Source organism: Falco rusticolus, chromosome 4 (assembly GCF_015220075.1).
Source record: "Falco rusticolus isolate bFalRus1 chromosome 4, bFalRus1.pri, whole genome shotgun sequence".
In the NCBI taxonomy this organism is placed as follows: Eukaryota; Metazoa; Chordata; class Aves; order Falconiformes; family Falconidae; genus Falco; species Falco rusticolus.
The window spans coordinates 95,222,201-95,233,512 of NC_051190.1; the positions used below are offsets into that span (position 1 = coordinate 95,222,201).

An 11,312-nucleotide genomic window follows, 5' to 3' on the forward strand; every position below is an offset into this window, starting at 1 on the left:
TAGGTGTCTGCACATCTTTCTTTGTCTGTGGGTGGTAAAAGAGATTTAAAAAATTGGAAAGTCTAGCACAGCTCCAACAGGATCTGGGCACTTTGGGGAGCAGAGGGAGCACTTGTATGCTGTAGGCTGTCCAGACCAAATGTGGCCATTGAAGGGGCTTACTGGTTATGTGAGAGAAAAGCAACAGGATTTGCATTACCTCAAAAGGCTTTATGTTCTTAGATGTGGACAGAACATACACCATCAGCAGTGCTCAACTCCAGTTAATCCCACTGCAGGTTCACCTAACAAAGAAGACGGAATGGTGGTACATATTGGGAAAGAAAAGCTGCTAACAAAAAGTGAGCTTTGGGGTGAAATTAGAGTCAATCTAAACAAGCAGAAGTAGATGTCAACCAAAGGGTGTTTTTAAAGGGACAGATTTTGAGATAAATCATTTAGTTCGTGCCGTCAGCTGGGCAAAACAGCTCAAGGGTTTGACAGGGAGGAAAGTTTGCAGTTTCATGAAGTGGTTGAAAAACTGCTTGGGACTTGTCTTAAATAAGACAGGAAAAACTTCATGAGGAGGATTCTAGACCTCAGTGAATTAATTCCTGCTCGTTCTGGGGAGGCTGAAAACTACTAGTCATAGCAGAGTGGGTAAGGAATGACTAGAACAGAGGAGGCTAGCACTGAAGGGAGGAGGGGGAAGGTCTAGAGAAATGTTATTGCTGGAGTTAGTCAAGATTTTACCTTTTAAAATCACCTGTTTTATATTAGTGGCCCTGGCTAGAAGTATAAAGATACTCATAACATTTTGTAATCATAGAGAATTTGTTGATGGGACTGAAAAAATGTTTTTTCAGTTGGTTGTGAGCTGTGGTGCTTGTCAACTGCATAAAGCCTGAGAAGAAATTGGGTATATTAGGATATATTAAGTTGACAAAACGTGCAATAATGAAGCTGTGAAAGTGGCATTTTATTTTTTTTTTTTAGTAGCGGTATTAATGGTAGTGTACAAAGCATAAATAAGATACCTGTGTGCTATATAATAGGGAATGCTCTGTATGCTTCTGATCCTCCAGGTTCAAGAATGATGAACTCAGACTAGATCTGGGAAGAAAATAAGACATGCTGCAAGGAAACCAGAAAGGCTGGGCTTGTTTGGTTATACAGAGCAAAGGCTGAGAACAAATTTGACTGTTGTCTTTAATGGCATTGGGGCTAAACAGCAGAAAGGAAGGGAGGAGCAAGTTAAGCTAGAAAGGAGGAGCAGCACAAAACCACACTAGTACACTTTAGTTTGAGAATTTTATTTTTTAAAAAAAAAAAAAAAAAAGCTTCTTGCTGCCAGAGCAGTGAGATTCTGGAATAGACGTCTGGACAGAAATGTGTCACCCCAACATATAACTAATTGTAAGGTAATACCTTATCAGGTTATATATGAAAAAGAACACATGATATCAGTGTTGGTTGGATTCAGTGGCAGATCACGTGATCCTAAATTGAATTTGTATGTAGGCAGTAATTTTCTCTTACTTTCTACAGGGAGAAACAGATGGAATACATGACATTGGCTAAAACTTATTTGGAATGTGGAGAACCAAAACTATCATTAAAATGTCTGTTTCAATCAAAGGAGTTCCGGCTCTGTGCAGAACTGTGTAAAAAGTTAGGAAAGGTATTAAATCCTCTAAACTATCCTCTCCTTATCACTTTCCTTTTCCTACAGCTTTTTTCCCCTCATATTACTCATAAGGTGATAGTATTCTTCTGTGACATATTAGTAACTGAACTGAAACAGCTCTTTAAGCTGGGCCATTCAAGAGGAAGCATTTGTCACAGAATAGCCAGAAGGGAAATGAAGAGGACAGTGATGCAGTTATGCAGTCTAGGTTTATTTCTTTGGCTTTCCTCGAATGTCACCATCAGTCATTTATGCTTTGCAGTCGAAAGTTAATTAATGACCAGTTTAATGAAACTTATTTCTGCTTTGCAGTCGGAAGTTAATTAATGACCAGTTTAATGAAACTTAAGCTGTTATTTCATTCGATACTCTGATGATACTGAAATGTCACTGATTACACCATCTAAGTGGAACCTTGAAACTTGTAAGGGTTAAGTAATGTGCCAACAATAATTTTCTAAGTGTATGAGGATATTGAACATTTTTTGTTTGCAGTGTTTCCACTGTGTCCTGGTTTCGGCTGGGCTAGAGTTAATTTCCATCCTAGAAAGAAGGTAAAGGTGTTGTTCCCAAATATTTAAAGTTTAGGATACAAGGTTAGGGTTCCCATTCTGCATCCATAACTATTTTAATCTAATTCTGTTGATTCTGAGAAATTTGCAAGTCAACAGAAGTGTGTATGGTGTTTTTTAACAGGCAGAGCTGGGTGAATAAAAAGTGCTTTGGAAATCCTGTATAATACCTTTAATTTTGCATTCCAGTTTTTTGGACACACATTTTTAAGGATTTTTTTAAATTTTTTCAATTTTAATGATGATTACTTCAGTATGTATTTGATTACATTCAGATACATTTATTAAAATGTGCTTATCTGTGAGATGCCTACCTGATGGAGTTACTGAATTCTATTTATGTAGTTTTGACTGTTTAGAGCACTTCAGTTTCATTACTGATTTCTGCATTGCAGATGAGAGATGCTGCAGTTTACTATCAGAAAAGCCAGTGCTACAAAGAAGCATCTGAATGTTATGAACAAATTGAGGAGTTTGATCTGGCAATTAAAATGTATTGTCAAGAAGAACTCTATGAAGAAGCAGCAAAGGCAGTTGAAAGGTATGTCTTCCAAGATGGTATTGGAATATAATTCTCCTTTCCATTTCCAAATTCACAATAATACTGCTGGTTTGCCATCAAATTTTCACGAGTTTTGGATGGTGACTTTGTTTTATATCAAGTTAAATTAACTTTGTCAGAATTCTCACTTTGGTAATGATAACATGGTGAAAGCATCCTACTGCATTCACAGCTGGAGCAGTGACTTAGCTTCATTTTCCTGGGAATTTTTCCCAGTCTTTATTACTAGTCATGTAATTCTCCTTCAGCCAGTAAATATGACAAAAATATTTAATAGAAGTATTAAATACTTCTCTTTTAAGACTTAAATAGTAATGGATTTAGCCGCTTAGTCACTGACTTCTGTAGGAGTTATACCATTAGATGTATATGTAATGCAGCAGTTGTTGTGGCAAATAAACTATTTGCCTCTTCAAAATCTCTAACTTAAGAGCAAAGAATAGTTATTTAAATGAGCAGCTTGCACTGCCTCTCTGACAGATTCTTGGTCCCAGTCTCTGAGATTAACTTTTCCACACCGTCTCTGCTGTGCTGGCTCAGAGCAGTTAAGAACTGCTTCAGACTGTGCTTCATAAACTGATCTTATTAGTATCTTTTTGACAAAACTTTGCCTCTGGCACCACCCCTGTGACCTCATTTGCACATTCTTGTACTGCGTAAACAGTTCATTTATTGGCCACACTTTTCATTACACCTAAATTAATTGATTACTTTTGAAGAAGGTGTACAGCAGTTAAAATTCTAGCAAGCCTACAGTTACACACCTTCACTGAAATCCTTTGTGATGTACCTTAATAATGACAGTTGGGGTTTTTAAGCTTGTTTAATACATAGAGATAGTTTGATCAAAAGTTCAAGCATTCAAGTCATCTTGCCAACTAAGTTAAGGTGCTTAGGCACTTAATAAGGAGCAAAGTATATAGAAGTACATACAACAGAATTGAAAGAGTTGTCTAAACTGACCAGTTTATGTAAATTTTTCAGAATATTATCTATATTGACTTGTGGAGAATTCACTGAAATTCGTGTTTATTTCATTCTGGCTTCTGTTCATGTTAACAACCATTTTGTATTGAGGTTTACTTTAATAAACAGAAGATTATCGCTGACAAAACATGATAAAAATAATCTGTACAGTGATTTGACAACATGGGGAAAGATCCACTAATGCTGTAAACCTCATGATCTTAATTTGTAGCAGAAGTTTTAATGGTCTTGCTTCAGACAACCTTATGTTGTAACTAAGTTCTTTCTGTAGATCTTTTAAAATCACGTGATTGTTGGGGTTTTTTTGCGTGACGGACATATAACTTGCAATAGTTGGCCTTTTTGAAGGCTTCTGGGGGCAGCTATTTGTTTAATGTCTTAGGGGCTTTTTAGAAACGCAGTGGTTTTTTGTCTAGGTTAGTCATCTGTGGTAGTAAGTTGATCTGTTATTTCAGATACGAAGAGATGTTAAATACAAAAGGACAGATGGTTTCCAAACTCTCGTGTACAGCAAATCAGTTGTATTTGGAAGCAGCTGCAAAGTACCTGAGTATGAACAGAACTGAGGAAATGATGCGAGTCCTTTCAAAACTTGATATAGAAGATCAGCTTGAGTTTCTGAAGTCTCGTGGATGCTTGCACCAAACAGCAGACTTACTGAAAAGGGAAGGTCGAGAGGAAGAAGCTGCAAAGTTAATGAAACAACATGGGTTTGCTCTGGAAGCCGCCAACCTCACAGCTATAAAAGAGTTCCGTGCATTGTGTTTGCTTGCTGCAGCACGTGCTGGCGTGACTTGCTGCTCAGAATCAGACCTGGTGAACATGGAAGTCATCCTAAAGGAAGCCCTTGAACTTTGTGAACAAACCGAGCAGAAGTCTGGCATTGCTGAGGCTGTGTTTTTGCAGGGAGCTCTGACAGGAGACTGCACAAAGCTGAGCAGTGCATACAGTCAGTTCCTCTCTCTGAATCATTCTGCTGGTGCAGTTGAAGCTCTCTTTGCATTATCTCGCTGCAGCACTCCTAACCAGAATATCCTCTTTATGGCAATGCGCGGCTTAATGGCTCTTCTGAGTCTGGTTAGGGGTTTGAAGAAAGCAGCCACCAATGCAGAGAAAGATATGGTGAAGTCATGTTTTGCCTATTTTGGGATTGTCCCAACAGGTGACAGTTGCCAGGTGTCTCAAAATGAAGCTGAACCTATTCTCAAGTTTTTGTCAGACAAGCCAAGCCTGAAAGAGAGGAAGACAAAAGGTGATTTCTCAGTAAGCACAGAGGAGGTAAAATCGGCTTTGAAGCAGCACTTGTTAAGCAGGTTGTGCTCTATCACCCATGAATTACTGAACAAGCATTACCCTGATACTTGTATGAAGTTCATTGCTGGCTTGAACTGTGAAGACAAAACCTGTGAGGGTTACCATAAGCCCTTGTTGCGCCATGAAGCAAAGACAATATTTCAGTGTAAAATGCATTTGGTGGCAGTAAGTGGACTGCTGTTGGAAGCCAGGTGCATTTTCCCTAAAGAGCTGCTGAATCAGTGCAAAAGCTTTGATGATATTTTGAGTGCTCACAGATATGCATCATGTAAAGCCCTCCTAGAGATGTTTTTTCCTAATCATTTTCATTTGAGAATACTGTCTGAGAACCCAAAGGCATGCAAAGAAATACTGGAATTCAGTGACGTTATTTCCAAACCCTGTAGGGCGGCGTTGAAGGAGTATATCACATTCAAGTTTAAAAAGGAGGACACTGCAGCCAGAAGAGAATCAACTGACTTGTGGCTAAGTGCCATGCAAGTTTTCATCTTATCTTCGGGATATCCTGAAGAATTTGAGAAACTTCTTTTTAAGGAGGAGGATGATTATAACAAAGAGCTTAACTTTGCCTTGTTAAAGGCAAAAAACTTACCAAAGACTAAAGGCCAGGGAGGAAAGGCCAAAGGAATAGAGGGCAGACATGGTATGTTGCTACCTGACAAAAATACTGAAAACGCAGGAAGAACACACTTGTGCTTCATTAGACTCCTTCAAAATTCACTTGAGCAATTCTATGTTCATAAAAACCCAGAAAACTGTAAAAGGTTTTTTTTCCGTTTTATGAATGTCCTGGTTAAGAAATGCACGAGATACCTGATTCCAAGCATAGGAAATACGGTGATGTTGTTGGAATTCCAGTATATTCTCTGTTGTGCTGTCTTGATGCGTCTCTCCAAGAACATCACACTCTGCTTTCCAAAAAGTTACATTGCTCTCATTCATTACTGGGAGTTTTTGTTCAGAAGCAAGGGCCATAACAAAGAACCTAGAGACTCATTTTCTATTATACAAGAGTATAGACCAAAGGACGCATACGTAGCTGTACAGAATTTCAGATCTCATCTCTGTTATCTGGCTGAAGTTTTGTGTGGTATTCATGGAAGGTTCAATGTCATTCTGGATGCTTTTGGGGATCCTGACTGCATAACTTCAGGGGAGGCTGAGCGGACTGTAGTGCTGTGCCTAGTGATGTTACTGAATGCTGACCAGGTGCAGAATTCTAAATATCGATCCCACTTATGCCACCACTTTCCTGAAATCAAGACAATGCTGAAATCAATGCAGAAAGACTCTCCCTCTAAAGTGCCTGCAAGATTGCTAAGGGTTGTGGAACAAGTGAGTGATGCTACACGTGTAAGAGAGATTGCTGCAGGCCTGCAGGAGCTGCTGACAGAGCGAGATGCAGAGCACTTGGTTGACTGCCGGTGGAAGTGGGACTCTGCCTACACTCAGGGGCACCCACCCATACGGGGCATCCTGTACGAACCCATAAACCTTGACAGGTTTACGACCTCTTTGGATAAGACAGAATATGCTGATGAGCTAGAAAAGGAACTTGAAAGGGTTCATTGCTTAGAGGACCAAAAAGATCCCCTGGAAGTCATTGCACTCAGCAAGCAACAGAGGCAAGAGCAGAAAGCATCTGCCCAACGCCACCTGCGTCGTGTCTTTCATTTTGTTTCTCTGTGCATGAAATGGAAAAGGAAGGCCTGCTCCAAAGCTGAGTCTGTTGCGATGGAAGGAGAGGAATTTGTATCAGAGATCTTCAAAAAAGCAGATATTGACCAAACACAGTGTGACCTCTGTGGAGTCAGATTTATCCAGAGCTCTGAGAACTATTTCAGCCGAGCAGAAAACATGGAGGCCGACACTTCTGAAACTGTGACACCAACAGAGATCAGTGGGGAAGGAAATGCAACTTCTGTGGCCAGCGAGGCTTACATAGAGCACCAAAACACAGATGAACACAGAAAGAATAATGCTGTCTACACATCCTATGTCGACTTTTTCAGAAGAAAGGTAGATCCAGTAATACAGGATGGACTGGAGGTAGTGGACGCCATTACACAGAAGACTTATACCCAAGACCATTTAGCATATAAAGAAGGTTCCAACTTAAGCCAGAGAAAAATCAAAGAGAATATTAAGAAGATTTCAGATGCAGTAGAGGAAATCTACGAGAGAAAAGCCTGGGCTAAAGGTAGGACCTTTCCAGTTTTCTTTTAAACAATATGTCATTTGTGGCCAAACTTCTAGACCTGACAAAGCTCCATTTGAAAATCTCAGTGTGGTCAAGAGAAAGATATTTCCGGGTATTTCAGGTAGCTGAGGAAAAGAAGAACAGACACAGCTGAAAATATTAAAAAACATATTTTCACCTCTTCCAAACACAAAATAAGACATCAAATAGTACAGGTAAAGTGAATTTTAACTGCACGATCAAGTGCTGAATTTATAGTCTTACAGCAGCCTGTTACATTAGACCAGGTAAACTTCGCTAATATTTCTGCTGTTTCCTACTTACTTAGTTCTGCTAGCCATAGTAATTGGGATTCGCAGGAGTAGAGTGTTAGGAGTACTTGGAGTCTTGGTTAAGGATACCTCTGACTAGTCTGCCCTTGAACTTGTAGTTTTCCTAGGGATGAACAAAAGTGGATACTTAACTACAAATCTCTGGGGTATCAGACACTCAGAGGCAACCCTGCTATTATAAAGTCCAGTAAATTATGTACTTAAGGCATATGTATTTTGATATTTGTCCTCCCCCCCCCCCATATGTTTAAAGCATTATACTGTGTTGATTTTTGCAAGCAAAATTGAACCACTGAATGAGTTGTCCTAGGAGCAAAATTGTTTGGGCTACTTGCTGTGGGAAAGTGACATCTTAAGTCAAAACATTGTTAACTGGCTTTAGTTGTAGAAATCCACCAACCCTGTCAAGCTGTCACTTTGCTTGGGATGTCTTGACAGTAGTGAAAAACTGTAATATTTGATATGTTCATCAGCTCTGATCAGTGAAATTCGTTAAATCTCTTAACTAAATGTTAGGTAGTGGTCTTCATTTGTAAGCTTTATCTTTACTCTTAGTGGAAAGCGTTTACTTATGGATGAAATCCATGAAGTTTTGCTTGTTATTTATTTGGCTGTCTGCTCAATGAACCATGATAGTGATCAATATGATAGATGTAGTAGGCTCAATTAGGTAATAGTTGATTTTGTTATGACAGTTGCTTGATGACTGTTACCTTGTTCTTCCACTCAGTAAAAATATATTTTCCGAAATTATTTGCCTTTGAAATTACTTTTCCCTCACTTTATAACAAGCATTTTTCAAGTCCTTAGTGGTGCAGTTAAGCAAAGGCTGCAACATCTCGGGTCCATGTTTTACTTTGACCTGTATAATTTCAGAGGGATAATGAAAGCCAGGAACTTTAATACCCCAAAATAGATAAACCGGAACGTTTTCAGAAGTTTCAAGTGCACCTTAAAAAGGACAGCACAAGGATGGAGAGCTGCTTCTCTGACAGTGCTAGTAATGTTGATTGGAATGGGGAGTAATACATGCAGCATCTTCAACCTCAGTAGTGAATTTACCTGCACGTGAAATCACTGGTGACTGAGACTTCTTGCTTGGCAGCTCAGTGTAACTTTGTTTGGTGCTTGGCTTTTAGCTGCTGTCCATCTTTCAGCTAGTGTTCTTACAGAATGTTAATTGTGCTTCTTTTCAGCTGAAGAAATAATAACCAAACATGCCAACAAATTGGTTGCCACCGTTGATGAGGCTCGTAAGTGGCTGAAGAAAACGGATTCTCCTAGGATGAAAGAAGGTACGTTTTCAAATTGCACGGGTTTCTGTGCCCTCTAGAGGGCACTGTTCAGTAATGGTCTCTTAGCATCAATTTAGTCTCCAAGTCACCCGTGTTGTGGATATTCACTTACCCTCGAGGCAACAAGAAATTGGCGTACCAGTCTTTCCTCAATGGCTCTTTAAAAGAGCATGAGCCTCGCAGCTGGTTACGGAGTAGCCAGGATGGAGCAGGCCTCCTCCCCAGCACTCAGTGGATTCCAGCCTGCGTAACGTACGTGTGTGTTTGTGCACACAGGCACACGCAGATGCACACATAACTGTGGCTCAGATACAGCCTTCAGGACAGAAACTTGGGTGGGGGGAACAGAAGACAAGCTATCTTCACCTTCATCAGTAAGATAGCGCTGTTTCTTAACTCTGCTGCAGCAGTGTGTTTATGAGCAGTGGGGATCCAAGTTCTTGGAAAGCAGCTTCCTAACAAAACTGATCCTTAGCTAGCTTTTAAGAGTTCTGTGGAAAAACATTATATATGCAGTTGGCTTTCTTTTGCTTTCACTTCCATTTCACTTGGTTTCACACCAGAAGTAACATACATTGATGCAGTCTATTGCTTCACAGACCTCTGAGGACAAGTTTAAGACTACATTGTGCCTACCTGTATGTCCAGGTTTAAGCAAATATTTAGGTGGTGAGATTGCAACAATTGCACAAAAAGACAGCAGTGATCAGGCTTACAAATTGCACTATATGTAAAGTATTAAAGTAGTTCTGGTTTAGAAAATCTGATTGTGATAAAGCCTTGTGTAACACTTTCCCATTCTGAGAAAGATATACTTAATAAAACTACATGGGAGGGCTCCCATAGTCTCACAAGGAACATTGTAGTCTGTTTTTGAAGTCAGTAAGCAATTGTATTGTCTGCTGAAACTGAACCTTGAGAGAGGAGTCATACATCTTACAAAAAGTCAAAAGCAGTAACAATAGGAGCAGAGATCTTCAGTGTAAAAATTAATTACTAGTGCAGCAAGTGGCTTAGCAGTCTCTAGCAGAACTCTGAAGTGTATTGTCATGTTAAGCTCAGTACTTCTTAAACGTGATTATATACATACAAAGGTATATTGCTGACATAAAATAGCAATGACATAGCTTGTGATAAGAGTAAAAGGTGTTGGGGTTTTCCATTCTGTGTTAATTTTTTTTTTTTTAAATACAGGCTTTGTGCATGATAAAGACTTGGAAAATGAAGTAGAAGATGAAAGCATGGCTTTTGAAGAACTTGCCTATAAAAAACCTTCAAGAAAAAAAGGAAGATACGGGAAATGTTAATTAGAAAAAATACGCAGGTGGCTATTCTATGCTTTTAATCTAATTTTAGAACAAAAAAATGTTGTTAAAAAGAAAAATAGAGGGATGGGGTCAGAAATAGGAAGATTCTGAAGAAAAATAATTATTTATGCTATTGGGTTTTGTATCACTTGTGTCAGAATAATTGCCTGTGTGGTGACAATGTAATTGTTAAAACCTACGATAGGGCACATTTCCTTTCAAACCTATGTGGTAGCTTGAAAATAACAAAAAGAGAGACAGAGACCCAAACAAGTAGTAAAAACCAATAATGTTTCTGCCTTATCTCAGGGGTATTTTTCCACTCAGTCGTCTTTTTCTTTTTCCCTGTTACTTTACATCATCATTCTTCTGAGCTAGAATACTCAGAAAAATGTAAGGATACTTTCTCTGATTTTAAGAGGTTTTAATTGTTTTTAGGTTACCATTGTAAACCTGCTGTATTTTGAGTCTTATATATGGAAATTCTTGAGTCTTCAGGTGCGATACTTACAGTATCTCTCTTTTCTATTTTTATGACAAGGACAGTAATTTCTAAACACATTCGTTTTTAACTGTACCTCTAATTAGACAGGTATGGAAGTTATGGATTGTCTTCTATTGAATCAAGTTTTGATATAAACTTACCTGTAAATATTGAAATATAGATAATCTTGTAAAAGAGTATTACACATTTTAAGTGTTTTGTAATTTTTAATTGATACAGGGATTATTGTAATGTATAATAACATTTTTATAAAACCTGTAAGATTTTTAAAATCACTTGATTTTGTCTTATTTTTTGAATACTTTCTGAAAGCCATGTGTGACTGACTGCATGAGTGACATTTACAAGTTGGGTCCAAAATGGGTTCATACTGGTAGTGTTTTACTTCTGGGATTTCAATGTCTCCAACATACTGTAATCTCCTTTAGCAGCATTTTAAATGTTAACGTAATTAGAATATTAGTTGTTGAAATACTTTGCCTTGAAAAGGGAGCTACTTTGTATATGTAACAAATTGTTTCAATAATTACCTTTTGCCAAAATCTTAGTAACTGGCTATTATGCTCAATGCC

At 38.6% G+C, this 11,312-nt stretch overlaps 1 protein-coding gene across 5 annotated transcripts in view; it reads left to right on the plus strand.

Annotated features, from left to right (window-relative positions):
* TRANK1 (tetratricopeptide repeat and ankyrin repeat containing 1) overlaps positions 1–11,015 on the plus strand; it is a 65,748-nt gene extending 54,733 nt beyond the window's left edge. For all 5 annotated transcript variants that reach the window (XM_037383873.1, XM_037383872.1, XM_037383874.1 and 2 more), the window contains 5 exons: positions 1,528–1,660; positions 2,634–2,779; positions 4,243–7,301; positions 8,830–8,928; positions 10,123–11,015. In XM_037383873.1, the coding sequence (XP_037239770.1) occupies positions 1,528–1,660; positions 2,634–2,779; positions 4,243–7,301; positions 8,830–8,928; positions 10,123–10,235 (3,550 nt within the window). In that variant the 3' untranslated portion in view covers positions 10,236–11,015. The remainder of the gene's footprint in view (positions 1–1,527; positions 1,661–2,633; positions 2,780–4,242; positions 7,302–8,829; positions 8,929–10,122) is intronic.
* The last annotated feature ends 297 nt before the right edge of the window (positions 11,016–11,312 follow it).